This window comes from Coregonus lavaretus, assembly GCF_964263955.1.
Source record: "Coregonus lavaretus genome assembly, chromosome: 4".
Lineage (NCBI taxonomy): Eukaryota > Metazoa > Chordata > Actinopteri > Salmoniformes > Salmonidae > Coregonus > Coregonus lavaretus.
The window spans coordinates 19,227,677-19,248,013 of record NC_139991.1 but is presented as its reverse complement, the minus strand read 5'-3'; the positions used below and the strand labels follow the sequence as shown (position 1 = coordinate 19,248,013).

The 20,337-nt window shown below is 43.9% G+C and overlaps 1 protein-coding gene across 1 annotated transcript in view; it reads left to right on the top strand.

Annotated features, from left to right (window-relative positions):
- Nucleotides 1–20,337, top strand: part of LOC311128015 (CD151 antigen-like) — a 77,253-nt gene that overhangs the window by 32,244 nt on the left and 24,672 nt on the right. Inside the window, exon 3 of the mRNA XM_084159944.1 lies at nt 9,765–9,956. Coding sequence (XP_084016070.1) covers nt 9,765–9,956 — 192 coding nt within the window. The remainder of the gene's footprint in view (nt 1–9,764; nt 9,957–20,337) is intronic.

Below are 20,337 nucleotides of genomic sequence, written 5' to 3'. Positions count from 1 at the left end.
TGCCTGACAACCTGGAATTAAAATTGATTTTTGGGGGGTTTGTATCATTTGATTTACACAACATGCCTACCACTTTGAAGATGCAAAATATTATTTTTGTGTGAAACAAACAAGAAATAAGGCAATAAAACAGAAAGCTTGAGCGTGCATAACTATTCACCCCCCCCCCCCCCCCCCCCCCAAAGTCAATACTGTGTAAAGCCACCTTTTGCAGCAATTACAGCTGCAATTCTCTTGGGGTATGTCTCGATAAGCTTGGCACATCTAGCCACTGGGATTGTTGCCCATTCTTCAAGGCAAAACTGCTCCAGCTCCTTCAAGTTGGATGGGTTCTGCTGGTGTATAGCAATCTTTAAGTCATACCACAGATTCTCAATTGGATTGAGGTCTGGGCTTTGACTAGGCCATTCCAAGACTAGCGCCATCCATCATTCCTTAAATTCTGACCAGTTTCCCAGACCCTGCCGATGAAAAACATGCCCACAGCATGATGCTGCCACCACCATGCTTCACTGTGGGGATGGTGTTCTCGGGGTGATGAGAGGAGTTGGATTTGCGCCAGACATAGCGTTTTCCTTGATGGCCAAAAAGCTCAATTTTAGTCTCATCTGACCAGAGTACCTTCTTCCATATGTTTGGGGAGTCTCCCACATGCCTTTTGGCGAACACCAAACGTGTTTGCTTATTTTTTTTCTTTAAGCAATGGCTTTTTTCTGGCCACTCTTCTGTAAAGCCCAGCTCTGTGGAGTGTACGGCTTAAAGTGGTCCTATGGACAGATACGCCAATCTCCACTGTGGAGCTTTGAAGCTCCTTCAGGGTTATCTTTGGTCTCTTTGTTGCCTCTCTGATTAATGCCCTCCTTGCCTGGGCTGTGAGTTTTGGTGGTTGGCTCTGTCTTGGCAGGTTTGTTTGAGGTACGATATTCTTTCCATTTTTTTATAATGGATTTAATGGTGCTCCGTGGGATGTTCAAAGTTTCTGATATTTTTTTATAACCCAACCCTGATCTGTACTTCTCCACAACTTTGCCCCTGACCTGTTTGGAGAGCTCCTTGGTCTTCTTGGTGCAGCTTGCTTGGTGGTGGCCCTTGCTTAGTGGTGTTGCAGACTCTGGGGCCTTTCAGAACAGGTGTGTGTATATATACTTAAATCATGTGACAGATCATGTGACACTTAGATTGCACACAGGTGGACTTTATTTAACTAAATATGTGACTACTGAAGGTAATTGGTTGCACCAGATCTTATTTAAGGGCTTCATAGCAAAGGGGGTGAATACATATGCACGCACCACTTTTCCGTTATTAATTTATTTTAATTTTTTGAAACAAGTTATTTTTTTCACTTCACCAATTTTGACTATTTTGTGTATGTCCATTACATGAAATCCAAATAAAAATCAATTTAAATTACAGGTTGTAATGCAACAAAATAGGAAAAACACCAAGGGGGATGAATACCTTTGCAAGGCACTGTACACTATCAAGCATTTCACACACATTATTTAGATACTGACTGTTCACACTTGGTGGCCTATAGCAACACTCCAAAAGAAAAGGCTTTACATGTGGCAAGTGAACCTGCAACCACAACACTTCAATAACAATTGACATAAGATCTTCTTTAAGCATTACAGGGATATGGCTCTGAATGAATATATACAGTGAGGGGAAAAAAGTATTTGATCCCCTGCTGATTTTGTACGTTTGCCCACTGACAAAGACATGATCAGTCTATAATGTTAATGGTAGGTTTATTTGAACAGTGAGAGACAGAATAACAACAACAAAATCCAGGAAAACGCATGTCAAAAATGTTATACATTTATTTGCATTCTTTGTCAGTGGGCAAACATACAAAATCAGCAGGGGATCAAATACTTTTTTCCCTCACTGTATATATGAATATACAGTGGGGAGAACAAGTATTTGATACACTGCCGATTTTGCAGGTTTTCCTACTTACAAAGCATGTAGAGGTCTGTCATTTTTATCATAGGTACCCTTCAACTGTGAGAGACGGAAAAATCCAGAAAATCACATTGTATGATTTTTAAGTAATTAATTTGCATTTTATTGCATGACATAAGTATTTGATCACCTACCAACCAGTAAGAATTCCGGCTCTCACAGACCTGTTAGTTTTTCTTTAAGAAGCCCTCCTGTTCTCCACTCATTACCTGTATTAACTGCACCTGTTTGAACTCGTTACCTGTATAAAAGACACCTGTCCACACACTCAATCAAACAGACTCCAACCTCTCCACAATGGCCAAGACCAGAGAGCTGTGTAAGGACATCAGGAATAAAATTGTAGACCCGCACAAGGCTGGGATGGGCTACAGGACAATAGGCAAGCAGCTTGGTGAGAAGGCAACAACTGTTGCCGCAATTATTAGAAAATGGAAGAAGTTCAAGATGACGGTCAATCACCCTCGGTCTGGGGCTCCATGCAAGATCTCACCTCGTGGGGCATCAATGATCATAAGGAAGGTGAGGGATCAGCCCAGAACTACACGGCAGGACCTGGTCAATGACCTGAAGAGAGCTGGGACCACAGTCTCAAAGAAACCATTAGTAACACACTACGCAGTCATGGATTAAAATCCTGCAGCGCACGCAAGGTCCCCCTGCTCAAGCCAGCGCATGTCCAGGCCCGTCTGAAGTTTGCCAATGACCATCTGGATGATCCAGAGGAGGAATGGGAGAAGGTCATGTGGTCTGATGAGACAAAAATAGAGCTTTTTGGTCTAAACTCCACTCACCGTGTTTGGAGGAAGAAGAAGGATGAGTACAAAAATAGAGCTTTTTGGTCTAAAATCCACTCACCGTGTTTGGAGGAAGAAGAAGGATGAGTACAACCCCAAGAACACCATCCCAACAGTGAAGTATGGAGGTGGAAACATCATTCTTTGGGGATTTCTGCAAAGGGGACAGGACGACTGCACCGTATTGAGGGGAGGATGGATGGGGCCATGTATCGCGAGATCTTGGCCAACAACCTCCTTCCCTCAGTAAGAGCATTGAAGATGGGTCGTTGCTGGGTCTTCCAGCATGACAACGACCCGAAACACACAGCCAGGGCAACTAAGGAGTGGCTCCGTAAGAAGCATCTCAAGTTCCTGGAGTGGCCTAGCCAGTCTCCAGACCTGAACCCAATAGAAAATATTTGGAGGGAGCTGAAAGTCTGTATTGCCCAGTGACAGCCCCAAAACCTGAAGGATCTGGAGAAGGTCTGTATGGAGGAGTGGGCCAAAATCCCTGCTGCAGTGTGTGCAAACCTGGTCAAGACCTACAGGAAACGTATGATCTCTGTAATTGCAAACAAAGGTTTCTGTACCAAATATTAAGTTCTGCTTTTCTGATGTATCAAATACTTATGTCATGCAATAAAATGCAAATTAATTACTTAAAAATCATACAATGTGATTTTCTGGATTTTTGTTTTAGATTCCGTCTCTCACAGTTGAAGTGTACCTATGATAAATATTACAGACCTCTACATGCTTTGTAAGTAGGAAAACCTGCAAAATCGGCAGTGTATCAAATACTTGTTCTCCCCACTGTGTGTGTATATATGTGTATATATATATATATATATATATATATATATATATATATATATATATATATATATATATATATATATACAGCAACACCTCCCCCATAATCATTTCTGTCTCTTCTGTAGGTGTTATATTCTTGCATTGCTACTGCTGTATCATCAAATGAATTATCTAAGTGAGTCTCAGAAATTGCTAATATATGAATGTAAATATGGACAGTGAGCCTGTCATAGCGGATGTAAGAAATGTCCCCATGCGCTCTGGCAGCTTTCATGGCTGGGATAATTTCTTTCCTCATCTGGCGCACAGCTTCAGGATAGTCCTCATTGAGAAAGATATACGTTCCTCTCAAGTTCTTGGCTCTTTCCAGAACAGCTACCTTGTCCTTGAACCTCAGGAACTTGACCACTATCGGCCTGGGGCTGTCACCTGGGCCGGTGGTGGGTTTTCCAGTCCTGTGGGTGCGCCCCGCCTCAATCTTCCTGTAGTCCATCTTCAATTTCTCAGAGATCATTTCCCTCACTTTGTCCTCAGACTCCATCCAGGTCTCATGTGGAGATTCTGTAATTCCATCGACAACCATGTTACGCCTTGATCATTTCCCCTCGGGTGTAGTTCATCTGAGGAGGAGACGTAAATGCCTGTGCCTGCGCACACAAGGTAAACTAGATGGATGGGGAAGAAATGTGGGGTGTAATGAACTAAAATAACCAGACAACAACCAGATCTCAAGGTTAGCCCTCGGGGGACGTTTAGTAAGGTACTTAAAATAAATATACAACACCCATAAAGAAACAGTAAGGAAACAACAAATCAATCAAACAAACCAGGGAAGGTAAGAGAAGGGAATATTTGGGAACGGGGTCCAATTAATGAAAATAAACAAAAGGTCCCTCCTCTTCTACACACCTAAACCTTCCTATCACACTCTAACCCTAACCCACTTTCCTGCCTGTTTACCAGAAAATACAGGGGTGACACCCACTCGGCTAACCTAGTGTATAAAACAATGGGTTATCTACGTGGGAATGTACACCCATGGGCAGATCTAACTTTCCCTTCTCCAGGACCTAGGTAGGGTGGAGTACATCAGGAGGACAGGCTGGAACACAAACAAAGATAAATTAACACAACCAAACAGCCAAACAACAAGTGTCCCCCCCCCCCCTCTTCGAGCTCACACGGCAAACAGGTATAATCTCATCAATCAGCCACAGCTGCCAGGACTGCGGACCGAAGCCACGCCCACCATCGTCAGCCGCAACTCAGCACACCTGTAATGCCCAGAACACACAAACATACTACACAGGAAAATGGGGAGATAGAAAAACACGTCACACGTAACACGCCCCCCCCCCCCCCCCCCCCAAAAAAAAAGAGTAAACCGCTGGGTTTATGATAAGAACCTTACACATACCTATATATTTTCTTTATTATACCAAATACTTACAACACATCCCCCCCTAGTTGTCAACGCCTCGTTTTATTATTTTCTGAACTAGGCACGGGACAGAGCATCCGCTACCACGTTTTCTGCACCCTTTATATGCTGAATTTCTAAATTATAACCCTGTATAACCAACACCCAACGCATAAGACGTTGGTTGTGGTTATACATGCGGCTCAAAAAAGTTAAAGGGTTGTGGTCTGTGTATACCACAACAGGCAACACACTGGAGCCAACATAAACTTCAAATAATTGTAGGGCAAACAACAGCGCCAGAGTCTCCTGTTCGATAGTGGAATAACGTGACTGACAGCTGTTGAATTTGCGAGAGAAGTAACAAACGGGGTGATCTAGACCATCGTGTTCCTGTAATAGTACAGCACCTGCACCCACTGAACTGGCATCCACCTCCAACTTAAATGGTTTCAGGAAATCAGGGGCAAAAGAACAGGAGAAGTACACAATAGTGCTTTTACAGAGTCAAAAGCAGATTGACACTCAGCGGTCCACTCAAAGAACACTGAAGGACTGAGTAGCCTAGTCATTGGGGCTACAACAGTTGAGAAATTCCTACAAAATGTACGATAATAACCCGTCATGCTTAAGAATCTGTGTAACTCCCGTCTAGTGGCAGGGGCAGGAAACCGGGTGATAGCGTCCACCTTAGCTGTTACGGTACGCACCTAACCCCGACCCACCTCTTTACCCAAATAGGTAACAGTAGCCTTTCCAAACTCACATTTGGCTAAGTTAAGGGTCAAAGAAGCGCTGGCCAAGCGTGCAAACACAGCCCTCAATGTGCTCATGTGATCAAGCCAGGTAGTCGAATGAACAACCAGGTCATCAAGATATGCGGTACAATCAGGAACATCAGCCAACACAATATATATTTTTTTAATTTTGTCTGTCATAGTTTACGTGTACCTATGATGAAAATTACAGGCCTCTCTCATCTTTTTAAGTGGGAGAACTTGCACAATAGGTGGCTGACTAAATACTTTTTCCCCCCACTGTATGTGTAGGTTGTGCCATATGTATTGGCTAATATGCATATGCAGCTGTCGTTTTTTAAACCTCCATTCTAGCATACAGTGCATTCGGAAAGTATTCCGACCCCTTCACTTTTTCCACATTTTGTTACGTTACAGCCTTATTCTAAAATGGATTAAATTGTTTTTTTCCTCATCAATCTACATACAATACCCCATAATTACGTTTTGCAAATGTATTAAAAATAAAAAACTGATATCACACTTACATAAGTATTCAGATTCTTTGCTCAGTACTTTGTTGAAGCACCATTGGCAGCGATTACAGCCTCGAGTCTTCTTGGGTATGACGCTACAAGCTTGGCACACCTGTATTTGTGACCGACCGGCTCGATTCGGTCTTATGTAGCAACATTTTAAATGGTGTTTTTTTACATTGGATAAAAGTAGAGACTCAGAGCTAGAAAATTGTATATCATACACTACAGTTGAGGAACAATGGGAAAGTAATTCTGCTTTGAAAGGTGATAAACTTGTAATCTCACTTTTGAGAAAATGGCACTTGAATGTTTGAGTGCACCTAATGGAGAGCTCTTCTTTGTCTACACCCATTCAGCATCGTTCACACCCTCTAAAGCCTTAGCCCCACCCATCACTTTAAGGATTCACATGTGAGGCCATGTACTAAAGAACCAAAGATTTCAAGACTAAAGGCTGGTTTATACTATGGGTGTGTTCGTAAATTTATTCTGAAGTGCCAGAGGGTACGCAGAGTGTGCTCTGGGCATTCGTAAACTCAGAGCATTGTCAGATTGTCCGTTCGTAAATTCTGAGCGTTTCGCTCTCGGAGCGCTCAGAGTGCACACTGGACGCTCTGGCCGAGAAGTAGGGTTGATCCGAGCGTTCTGACCTAACAACAGCAGTCCAGCACCCAAGCTAACTGGCTAAAGTTGGATAGCTTGCTAGCTACTTCCAGACATAATTGAGAGAACAGCTCACTCTGACCATTTTACTCACCCTAGCAGAGCTGGATAGGCTGTTTTTATGTTATCCAGAGCGTTGGTGACTGCAACTGTGCTGCTGGCAACAATTTAACTATGCTTTTTTGCCAACGCTTACTGACACCGGCCATATTCAACGGGTGTTGAGGGTTCGTCAATTTGTCAGTTATTCTGCATTCTTGCACACTCAGATGAGAGAGCTCTGAAATTGGAGTAGATAGCCAGAGCAAATTTACCAGCTACGTCTATCGACAGTTGTCACAGTGACATCATGAACATTCTATATCTATTGAAATGGTTACTTGCATAGTGGAGTCTTTTGTTTAGACATGTAGCAAGCTAGCTAAACAATTAACCATAATCCCAACTCATAACGTTACTACCCTGCATGAATCTGCAGGTGGCTAACCAACCAGGTTCGATGTTAGCTAGCTAACATTAAGCTATAACTAGCAATGCAAATGGCTCGGAGATACGAATAATATAACTACACAGATCATACACGTAACGTTAGCTAGCGAGCCAGCCAGCTAACGTTAGCTACCTAGCTAACAGTACACTTTAACTTGAAATGAAAATGACTTTCTGACAAAATCAGCTAGCTAGACTATCTTACCTGGATACATGGAAGGACGTTTCTCCCACTCTGTCACGGATGCCATGGTTGCCCTTAGTTTGAAGATACAATCCGGAGACCGGTGTTTTATACAACAGCCTGTGTGTTCTCTTTTCGACTCCGTCTGCATATTTGCAATCAAACGCCAGAATTTTCTCCATCTCCTTAGCTATCATACTCTAATTCCACAGATTTCAAAACTCTTATGCAGTTCTACTACGTGATATCTTTCAAAAAAGCCCATTTAGAAAGGAAAATTCTGGCGTTTAATTGCAAATATGCAGCTATTTTCAGGTCTCCAGAGATGTTTGATCGGTCTCTGGCTGGGCCACTCAAGGACATTCAGAGACTTGTCCCGAAGCCACCTGCATTGTCTTGGCTGTGTGCTTAGGGTCGTTGTCCTGTTGGAAGGGGAACTTTCGCCTCAGACTGAGGTCCTGAGCACTCTGGAGCAGGTTTTCATCAAGGATCTCTCTGTACTTTGCTCCATTCATCTTTCCCTCTCCTGACTAGTCTCCCAGTCCCTGCCGCTGAAAAACATCCCCACAGCATGATGCTGCAACCACCATGCTTCACCGTAGGGATAGTGCCAGGTTTCCTCCAGACGTGACGCTTGGCATTCAGGCCAAAGAGTTCAATCTTGGTTTCATCAGACCAGAGAATCTTGTTTCTCATGGTCTGAGAGTCCTTTAGGTGCCTTTTGGCAAACTCCAAGTGGGCTGTCGTGCCTTTTACTGAGGAGTGGCTTCCGTCTGGCCGCTCTACTATAAAGGCCTGATTGGTGGAGTGCTGCAGAGATGGTTGGCCTACTGGAAGGTTCTCCCATCTCCCTGACCAAGGCCCTTCTCCCCCGATTGCTCAGTTTGGCCGTGCGGCCAGCTCTAGGAAGATTCTTGGTGGTTACAATCTTCTTCCATTTCAGAATGATGGAGGCCACTGTGTTCTTGGGGACCTTCAATGCTGCAGACATTTTTTGGTAACCTTCCCCAGATCTGTGCCTCGAGACAATTCTGTCTCTGAGCTCTACGGACAATTACTTAGACCTCATGGATTGGTGTTTGCTCTAACATGCATTGTCAACTGTGGGACCTTTATATAGATGTGTGTTCATTTCCAAATCATGTCCAATCAATTGAATTCACCACCGGTGGACTCCAATCAAGTTGTAGAAACATCTCAAGGATGATCAATGGAAACCGGATGCACCTGAGCTCAATTTCGAGTCTCATGGCAAAGGGTCTGAATACTTATGTAAATAAGGTATTTTTAAAGTTAATTTTATACATTTGCAAAAATTTTGAAAGACCTGTTTTCACTTTGTCATTATGGGGTATTTTGTGTAGATTGATGAGGAAATAATTTAATTTAATCAATTTTAGAATAAAGCTGTAACGTAACAAAATGTGGAAAAAGTCAAGGGGTCTGAATAATTTCCGAATGCACTGTACATGACACACACATCTTTCTATCTACATGCTTTTATTTGGGTTTCTATGCAGATTATATGATTGAATGTTTATTTAAGCCTGCAGCTAGTTACTTGAAATGAGACAATCATGCCAAAACATGATTCTAAATTGAATTCACTGACAGAGATAGCTAATGAACACTAGCTTCCTGAGCAGGCACATTGACATTTACAGTATTAGCTGGCTAGGCTAGTCAACTGTAACATTGGCAAGCTTTCAATAGTTACCTCTCCATATGATCAAGACCATTCATATTGCATGCTGCATATTTCAAGTGCATTCGAAAACCGATATTTATCTTATTTCAGTCTTTGGGAGCTAATGTTAGTTCCTCTTAACACACTGACAGCAGATCAGAGGCTGTGTTTACATCTTAGAAGCAGGCCATTGGCTGCCTTCATCAAGAAGGGTATGTGCAGGAGTTCTAATTGGTTCGAAGTTTAGCAGTTTGCAAATTTACCTGAGAAGACAGTGTTGAAATATAAGTTTTCCGAAAACATTTGCAAGAATTTAAGGTGCCAACTAATTTTACAGTAATCATAAGAATATTTCATTGTCATATACAAAACATCAGCTCCTCCCTCGACGTAGCTCGATCAACTTCACTGTTTTCGGTGTCGGCCCACCACCTACTAGCCTATGTGTCTAATTCTTCCTCTGTACTTTGTCCTCCCAGCTGGCAGGGGGCGTGGTGATGGCAGTGGGCACCTGGACGCTGGTGGAGAAGAGCGACTACATCAGCCTGCTCTCCTCCGCGACCTACGCCGCCTCCGCCTACATCCTGATCCTATCCGGCGCTATCGTCATGGTGACGGGAGTGCTGGGCTGCTGCGCCACCTTCAAGGAGCAGAGGAGGCTGCTGAGAGTGGTGAGTGGTGACCCTCAATTATGCACAGACGTTTGCATGCACACGCATTCACACAGAAACACGGGTGACACAAGTGGAAATTCTGTCCCAACCAGGACGCAAACTCCCAATCCTCCATACCGTAACACAACATCAACCTTTATTTGCCATGTGCACAGCATACAACAGGTGTAAAACATTACAGTCAAATTCTTACATTGAGAGCTCTTTCTCAACAATGTAGTGATGGTGATTATGATAATAATAATAATAATAATAATAATAATAATAATAACAAATCAAATTTTATTGGTCACATGCGCCGAATACAACAGGTGCAGACATTACAGTGAAATGCTTACTTACAGCCCTTAACCAACAGTGCATTTATTTTTAACAAAAAAAGTAAAAATAAAACAACAACAAAAAAAGTGTTGAGAGAAAAAAGAGCAGAAGTAAAATAAAGTGACAGTAGGGAGGCTATATATACAGGGGGGTACCGTTGCAGAGTCAATGTGCGGGGGCACCGGCTAGTTGAGGTAGTTGAGGTAATATGTACATGTGGGTAGAGTTAAAGTGACTATGCATAAATAATTAACAGAGTAGCAGCAGCGTAAAAAGGATGGGGTGGGGGGGCAGTGCAAATAGTCCGGGTAGCCATGATTAGCTGTTCAGGAGTCTTATGGCTTGGGGGTAGAAGCTGTTGAGAAGTCTTTTGGACCTAGACTTGGCGCTCCGGTACCGCTTGCCGTGCGGTAGCAGAGAGAACAGTCTATGACTAGGGTGGCTGGAGTCTTTGACAATTTTGAGGGTCTTCCTCTGACACCGCCTGGTATAGAGGTCCTGGATGGCAGGAAGCTTGGCCCCAGTGATGTACTGGGCCGTACGCACTACCCTCTGTAGTGCCTTGCGGTCGGAGGCCAAGCAGTTGCCATACCAGGCGGTGATGCAACCAGTCAGGATGCTCTCGATGGTGCAGCTGTATAATTTTTGGAGGATCTGAGGACCCATGCCAAATCTTTTCAGTCTCCTGAGGGGGAATAGGCTTTGTCGTGCCCTCTTCACGACTGTCTTGGTGTGTTTGGACCATGATAGTTCGTTGGTGATGTGGACATCAAGGAACTTGAAGCTCTCAACCTGTTCCACTACAGCCCCGTCGATGAGAATGGGGGCGTGCTCAGTCCTCTTTTTTTTCCTGTAGTCCACAGTCATCTCCTTTGTCTTGGTCACGTTGAGGGAGAGGTTGTTGTCCTGGCACCACACGGCCAGGTCTCTGACCTCCTCCCTATAGGCTGTCTCATCGTTGTCGGTGATCAGGCCTACCACTGTTGTGTCGTCGGCAAACTTAATGATGGTGTTGGAGTCGTGCCATCATTAAGTTTGCCGACGACACAACAGTGGTAGGCCTGTCGATGAGAATGGGGGCGTGCTCAGTCGAAAATATACGAAAATATAATACAAAACACAAGTAAGATATAAGTTGAAGAAACACAAGAATGCAAGTAATTTATATACATGTCAGAGCCAGTACCTTATTCAGTGTGCAGGGATACTGGGGTGGTTGAGGTAGGTTTATACATAAAAGTGACTGGTAGTAGGAATATATAAATACTTATGGTAATAGACTAATGGTAATATTTACATGTAAACAGGAGAAATAGTGACCAGTAGCAAGATAGAGTAAATACTAATGGTAATGGCAATCAATAAGCAATGAATAGCAGTGTAATGGTCGTAATAAATCTAATCAATAATCATTTTAGCAGCAGCGTAGGTGTGAGGGGGTGTGTGCGTGTAAGTGTGTGGCGTCAGTAATGAGTGTGTGAGTGAGGGTGTTTGTGAGTATGTGCGTGTGAGAAGAGTGACAGTGAAGGTGTGTGTGTGTGTGTCTGAGTGGGTAGAGACCTGGGCATAGTCAGTGTGGATAGGCTGTGGGAGAGGGAGAGCAGTAGTTGTTAGCCATTTAAGTCTTGTGGCCAGGGGATAGAAGCTGTTTACGAGTCTGTTGGTCTGTCGGTTGATGCACTGGGACCGCCTGCCGGATGGGAGCATGGAGAACAGTCCATGTCTCAGGTGGCTGGAGTCTTTGGCAATTTTTCGGGCCTTTCTCAGACACCACCTGGCATGCATGTCCTGGATGACTGGGAGATCACCCCCAGTGATGCACTGGGCCGTTCGCACCACCCTCTGTAGGGCCTTCCGTTCGAGGGCGGTGCAGTTGCCATACCAGACGGTGTTACAACCAGTCAGGATGCTCTCGATGGTGCAGCTGTAAAAGTTCCTTAGGATCTGAGGGGCCATGCCAAATCGTGTCAACCTCCTGAGGGAGAAGAGGCACTGCCTTGCCTTCTCCAGGATGTACTGGTGTGAGTGGACCATGTTAAGTCCTCAGTGGTGTGTACACAGAAGAACTTGAAGCTCTTGATCCTCTCCACTGCGGCCCTGTGGATGGGTGTGTACACCCCCACTGTTTCCTGTAGTCCATAATTAGCCCCTTGGTCTTGTTGAAGTTGAGAGAGAGGTCTCTGACCTCCTCCTTGTAGGCTGTCTCATCGCCGATGGTGGTCAGGCCTACCACCATTGTGTCGTCAGCAAACTTGATGATGGAGTTGTAGTCGTGCGTGGACACACAGTCGTGGGTAAACAGGTAGTACAGGAGGGGGCTAAGCACACACCCCAGCGCAGCCACATGTTGAGGGTCAGCATGGCAGAGGTGTTGTTACTTGGGCTGTTGCGGTGACCGCATATGTTTTAATAAGGTTTGAATCACAACTAAAGTGGCCAAATAACTTCTTAAAATTAAGCACATTCATCCGCTTTATAGGGGTGTATTGCCTAACTGGCATACATAAGCAGTGCGTGAGTTTCAAGTTTGGGGAAGATAATTTTCACCATAAAAATGCACCTTTATAATAAAAGCATTACATGCATAATTGCATTTGCGGTCACTTTTGATAATGGTGTTTTCAGCTAATGGAACATTTGCGCTTATAGCCTACTACCATGTGCGCACTGCTGCGCTTATAATGTGAAGGAATAGCCTAATAGTTTATCAACATTTTAAGCTAAACGTCTGATCTGTTGGGTCAGCCACATTGCGTAAAAATGTTTGGAATATTTATTTCTTGCACAGAATAGAATAGGTCGACCTTTGTACTATGGGGATAGTAGATTGACATAGGCTAGTGCTTTTGCTGTTCGTTAGGCCTACTCATGTTGTTGGCTGACGATAAGTAAATGTGGACAATTCTTCCAATATCTTCAATATGCACCTTGGAATTGGGACAAGCGCAGATGCGTCCCCGATGTGTCTGTCTTCACTTGTAGCCTGTGAGAAAGACCCGATCACGTGATGGAGCGCGCAGCACTCAGGGAGAAGGGCACAACGGCCACTGGCCGCAAAAGGCATGGATTTCTTTAGGGTGCATTACGGCCACAGAAAGGGGATGCCGCCATGAAATTCTAGGCATTATCAAGTGCTTGCCAAATTGTGAATGAGTGACTGATGTAGTGTGTACAGCCTGCGCAAAAAAACTAAGCAGAGCTCATGCCTTTTCAAGCAACTTTTTTCAAATCATCATTAGTCACATCATGCAGCCTTACAATGTATTAAAAATCCAAACATATAGCCCAACGTTTGTAGAACAACTAAAGTTGCATGAATAACTCTAAATTAAGCATATAGGAATACCTATTTCTTTGTTAACCACTCAACACAGAATAGCCGCATGTGCACACTCCCTCTAATTGTATGGAGAAAATGTCCTTTCTATTTTATTCAGCTTTGTTCAATTGTATTGTTCAGCTTTGTTCAATTGTATTGTTCATACTATAAAATAATGCCACGGAATTCTAAGCAAATCTTGTCTGCTAAATTAACTAGTGTAGCCCACAGTCATTTGGCATAGCCAAATCAGGTCCTAACATAAAGGACAACTCAGAGTATGCTATTCTGTTCTTCTGAAATAGACTACAATTTCTTCATATCATGCTTCTTTAGACCTGTCTAAAATAAATAATGGATTTATTGTGAAGGTGTAGGCTGTATTACATGGATTTATTATACTTTTTTTTAAATGTCAGCATCAGTGGCTTGTAGGCTATGTGGCGCAGTGGTCTAAGGGCTCCCGAGTGGCGCAGTGGTCTAAGGCACTGCATCTCAGTGCTTGAGGCAGAACTACAGACCCTCTGTTAGATTCCAGGCTGTATCACAACCGGCCGTGATTGGGAGTCCCATAGGGCGGCGCACAATTGGCCCAGCGTCGTCCGGGTTTGGCCGGTGTAGGCCGTCATTGTAAATAAGAATTTGTTCTTAACTGACTTGCCTAGTTAAATAAAGGTAAAAATAAAATAAAATGTGTGGAAGCCAGGAGATGCTAAATGTGTTTGTTAATTAACAGTCAATTACTGTGAGACCGACAGTTATTTGCTTGACAATCACCGGCTGACGAAATTTCGTGACCGCCACAGCCCTAGTTGTTACCTACTCACCACCTGTGGTCGGCCCGTCAGGAAGTCCAGGATCCAGTTGCGGAGGGAGTTGTTCAGTCCCAGGGTCCCGAACTTGGTGACGAGCTTGGAGGGCACTATGGTGTTGAACATTGAGCTGTAGTCTATGTACAGCATCCTCACATAGGTATTCCTCTTGTCCAGGTGGGAGAGGGCAGTGTGGAGTACAATTGAGTCTATATCGTCTGTAGACGAGCAGTATGCAAATTGGAGTGGGTCTAGGCTGTCTGGGATGATGGAGTTGATGTGTGCCATGACCAGCCTTTCAATGCAATTCATGATTACAGATGTGAGTGCTACAGGGCAGTAGTCATTGTGGCAGGTAGCCTTAGAATTCATAGTAACAGGAATGATGGTGGTCAGCTTGACATATGGGGACTGGGACAAGGACAAAATGACAGTGAAGATGCCTGCCAGCTGGTCTTTGCATGCTCTGAGAATTGGCCCTGGAATACCTACCGGCCCCACGGCTTTGCCAGTGTTGACCAGATTAAAAGACTTACTCACGTCGGCTTCGGAGAACGAGATCACCCGTTCTTCTGGGACGGCGGGGTCCCTTGAGTTCGTCTGGTAGAGAGGCATCTTTGGGCAGATCACGGCTAGGTCTTCTTTTGTAATCCGTAATGGACTATAGCCCCTGCCACGTGTTGAGCGTCGGAGCCGGTGTAATAGGATTCCACCTTGTTCCTATGTTGTCCTTTTGCCTGTTTGATGGCTCTGCGGATGTCGTACCTGGACTTCTTGTACACGTTCGTGTCCTCAGCCGTAGCCTCGGGGTTGGCTGCGATAGCCCTGTGTGCGGTAGCTCTGTCCTTTAGCTTAGCACGTACATCTGTGTTAATCTACGGCTTTTGATTGGGGAAGTATTAAACCTTCACTGTGGGGACAACGTCGGCGATGCATTTCCTTATGAAGCCGTTGACAGAGGTGGTTAGCTCGTTGATGCTATCGGTGGAGTCCCGGAATATATTCCAGTCAGTGCTAGCAAAGCAGTCCTGCATCATAGCCTCTGCTTCGGTGGACCATTTCTCTACGGAGCGCATCACGGGTACTTCCTGTTTGAGCTTCTGTTTGTAAACAGTAAGCAGGAGTATAGAGTCATGATCTGATTTGCTGAAAGGGGAATGAGGGAGGGCCTTGTATGCTTGCTTGTGGGTTGAGTAACAGTGGTCTAGGACTATATATCGCCCCTAGTGGTGAAGAAGAAGTGTTGATAGAAGTTGGGCATCACCTGTCTTAGTGACAAGGAATTAAAATCACTGGTAACAAGAAAAGCTGCCTCTGGGTGCATGGTTTCCTGTTTGTTTATAGCCTCGTACAGTTTAAGTGCCAGCTTGTTGTTGTCCTGAGGTGGAATACCGTATATACAGTGGGGGGAAAAAGTATTTAGTCAGCCACCAATTGTGCAAGTTCTCCCACTTAAAAAGATGAGAGAGGCCTGTAATTTTCATCATAGGTACACGTCAACTATGACAGACAAAATGAGAAAAGAATATCCAGAAAATCACATTGTAGGATATTTTATGAATTTATTTGCAAATTATGGTGGAAAATAAGTATTTGGTCACCTACAAACAAGCAAGAGTTCTGGCTCTCACAGACCTGTAACTTCTTCTTTAAGAGGCTCCTCTGTCCTCCACTCGTTACCTGTATTAATGGCACCTGTTTGAACTTGTTATCAGTATAAAAGACACCTGTCCACAACCTCAAACAGTCACACTCCAATCTCCACTATGGCCAAGACCGAAGAGCTGTCAAAGGACACCAGAAACAAAATTGTAGACCTGCACCAGGCTGGGAAGACTGAATCTGCAATAGGTAAGCAGCTTGGTTTGAAGAAATCAACTGTGGGAGCAATTATTAGGAAATGGAAGACATACAAGACCACTGATAATCTCCCTCGATCTAGGGCTCCACGCAATATCTCACCCCGTGGGGTCAAAATGATCACAAGAACGGTGAGCAAAAATCCCAGAACCACACGGGGGGACCTAGTGAATGACCTGCAGAGAGCTGGGACCAACGTAACAAAGTCTACCACCAGTAACACACTACGCCGCCATGGACTCAAAACCTGCAGTGCCAGACGTGTCCCCCTGCTTAAGCCAGTACATGTCCAGGCCCGTCTGAAGTTTGCTAGAGTGCATTTGGATGATCCAGAAGAGGATTGGGAGAATGTCATATGGTCAGATGAAACCAAAATAGAACTTTTTGGTAAAAACTCAACTCGTCGTGTTTGGAGGACAAAGAATGCTGAGTTGCATCCAAAGAACACCATACCTACTGTGAAGCATGGGGGTGGAAACATCCTGCTTTGGGGCTGTTTTTCTGCAAAGGGACCAGGACGACTGATCCGTGTAAAGGAAAGAATTAATGGGGCCATGTATCGTGAGATTTTGAGTGAAAACCTCCTTCCATCAGCAAGGGCATTGAAGATGAAACGTGGCTGGGTCTTTCAGCATGACAATGATCCCAAACACACCGCCCGAGCAACGAAGGAGTGGCTTCGTAAGAAGCATTTCAAGGTCCTGGAGTGGCCTAGCCAGTCTCCAGATCTCAACCCCATAGAAAATATTTGGAGGGAGTTGAAAGTCCGTGTTGCCCAGCGACAGCCCCAAAACATCACTGCTCTAGAGGAGATCTGCATGGAGGAATGGGCCAAAATACCAGCAACAGTGTGTGAAAACCTTGTGAAGACTTACAGAAAACATTTGACCTGTGTCATTGCCAACAAAGGGTATATAACAAAGTATTGAGAAACTTTTGTTATTGACCAAATACTTATTTTCCACCATAATTTGCAAATAAATTCATTAAAAATCCTACAATGTGATTTTCTGGATTTTTTTTTCTCATTTTGTCTGTCATAGTTGACGTGTACCTATGATGAAAATTACAGGCCTCTCTCATCTTTTTAAGTGGGAGAACTTGCACAATTGGTGGCTGACTAAATACTTTTTTCCCCCACTGTACAGCAGTCAAGATAACAGATGCAAACTTTCTCGGGAGGTAGAAGGGTCGTCATTTGACCATCAGGTATTCCAAGACAGGTGAACAATGGGTGAAGACTGAACAACATTTGTTGTTGATGAAAATACATACTCCTCCCCCTCCGCTATCGGAGGTCATCCATCTTATTACCAAGTGACTTATTGGCCAATAGAATGGAGGGAAGTGGTGCCTGGTTTCGCCTTAGTTTCATCAGGACGCCCGCTTTCCTGCCTTTTTCTCGCCAGCGTTTCCTCCTGGGTAGCCTGAAGATTGGGTCGTAGGAATACAAGAGCCCAGGGCAGATGAGTCAAAGTTGAAGCCTGAATTGAGGTTAGTAACTGCCCATCTGGTGTTCAAAAGTTATTGTCGGTCATAAGAAATGATAGTGGATAACTCCGGTAAGAGACATATAGACCCTTCAGCCATCGGAGAGGTGTGTCAACTGCTGAAGCTGATCTGCAAAATCGCAGAATAGGCATAAGCCAATGTATTGGATCTTATCAGAAAACATTCATTCTATAAGCTAAAAGAGAAAAGAGTTTCACATTCTGAAATGACATGTAGATATAGTCAACACTTGCCACATATGTTATACGTTTCTTGTTGACTATTTATATAATTTTCTTTCCTGCTACTGAAGAATGCTCTTAGTTGAAACACACACAGCACAACATTTACTCTTGTGTTGGGCGTGGTTGGTGCGCTTAGTCTAACTATTGTGGGGGTGCATCAACCACACACATAATACAAGACACATACCTTACTGTATATCCTCTGTCACATCAACTACTGGAAAAAACACACGCACACCCACCAGCACACCCCTATTGGGAGAAAAACCCAATAGAAAATCTACATACAGAATTCTGCAGAATTATCCTAAATATCCAAAAGAAAGTACCAAATAATGCATGCAGAGGGGAACTCGGACGATTCCCTTTAATTGTAAATATAAAGAAAAGGACACAAACATTTTGGCACCATTTGAAATTAAGCCCCAAAACATCCTTACATTTCAAAGCACTGGAAACCCAAGAGCTCAACCCTGAAAAGAGTCCCCTATGTCAGCTGTTAAAAACACTAAACAACCCTATTATCCAAACACACAGGGAAATCAATCAAAATGTTACAGAAATGAAAACCTCCAATTTGACAAATTGGAAAAATTAAACAAAAACACAGAATAAACTAAATTGCTCAAAAGAGAATACAAATTGGCAGAATATCTCTACTCTGTCAGAGATACAAAATAGAGACAGATCCTGACAAAATACAGGCTCATTGTGACCACCAATTGGGTATAGAAAGAAAAAGAGAGACACAAAAAGACATGGCTACCCAAAGAGGAGCGTCTATGTGGTCACTGCACGACAGGGGAGATAGAGACAGAGATGCACTTCTTCCTCTACTGCACGACAGGGGAGGTAGAGACAGAGATGCACCTTTTCCTCTACTGCACGACAGGGGAGGTAGAGACAGAGATGCACTTTTTCCTCTACTGTGAGAAATACTCCCAAATAAGAATATTTTTTCAAGAAAATGTCTCAATCAATTCCCAAGTTCTGTGCATTTACTAATTACATAAAACTGGTGATTATTCTGGGTGAGGGAGAAACCACAAATACTGTATTACTGCCAGATATGTACAGTGGGGGAAAAAAGTATTTAGTCAGCCACCAATTGTGCAAGTTCTCCCACTTAAAAAGATGAGAGAGGCCTGTAATTTTCATCATAGGTACACGTCAACTATGACAGACAAAATGAGAAAAATAAATCCAGAAAATCACATTGTAGGATTTTTAATGAATGTATTTGCAAATTATGGTGGAAAATAAGTATTTGGTCAATAACAAAAGTTTCTCAATACTTTGTTATATACCCTTTGTTGGCAATGACACAGGTCAAATGTTTTCTGTAAGTCTTCACAAGGTTTTCACACACTGTTGCTGGTATTTTGGCCCATTCCTCCATGCAGATCTCCTCTAGAGCAGTGATGTTTTGGGGCTGTCGCTGGGCAACACAGACTTTCAACTCCCTCCGAAGATTTTCTATGGGGTTGAGTTTTGGAGACTGGCTAGGCCACTCCAGGACCTTGAAATCCTTCTTACGAAGCCACTCCTTCGTTGCCCGGGCGGTGTGTTTGGGATCATTGTCATGCTGAAAGACCCAGCCATGTTTCATCTTCAATGCCCTTGCTGATGGAAGGAGGTTTTCACTCAAAATCTCACGATACATGGCCCCATTCATTCTTTCCTTTACACGGATCAGTCGTCCTGGTCCCTTTGCAAAAAAACAGCCCCAAAGCATGATGTTTCCACCCCCATGCTTCACAGTAGGTATGGTGTTCTTTGGATGCAACTCAGCATTCTTTGTCCTCCAAACACGACGAGTTGAGTTTTTACCAAAAAGTTCTATTTTGGTTTCATCTGACCATATGACATTCTCCCAATCCTCTTCTGGATCATCCAAATGCACTCTAGCAAACTTCAGACGGGCCTGGACATGTACTGGCTTAAGCAGGGAGACACGTCTGGCACTGCAGGATTTGAGTCCCTGGCGGCGTAGTGTGTTACTGATGGTAGGCTTTGTTACTTTGGTCCCAGCTCTCTGCAGGTCATTCACTAGGTCCCCCCATGTGGTTCTGGGATTTTTGCTCACCGTTCTTGTGATCATTTTGACCCCACGGGGTGAGATCTTGCGTGGAGCCCCAGATCGAGGGAGATTATCAGTGGCCTTGTATGTCTTCCATTTCCTAATAATTGCTCCCACAGTTGATTTCTTCAAACCAAGCTGCTTACCTATTGCAGATTCAGTCTTCCCAGCCTGGTGCAGGTCTACAATTTTGTTTCTGGTGTCCTTTGACAGCTCTTTGGTCTTGGCCATAGTGGAGATTGGAGTGTGA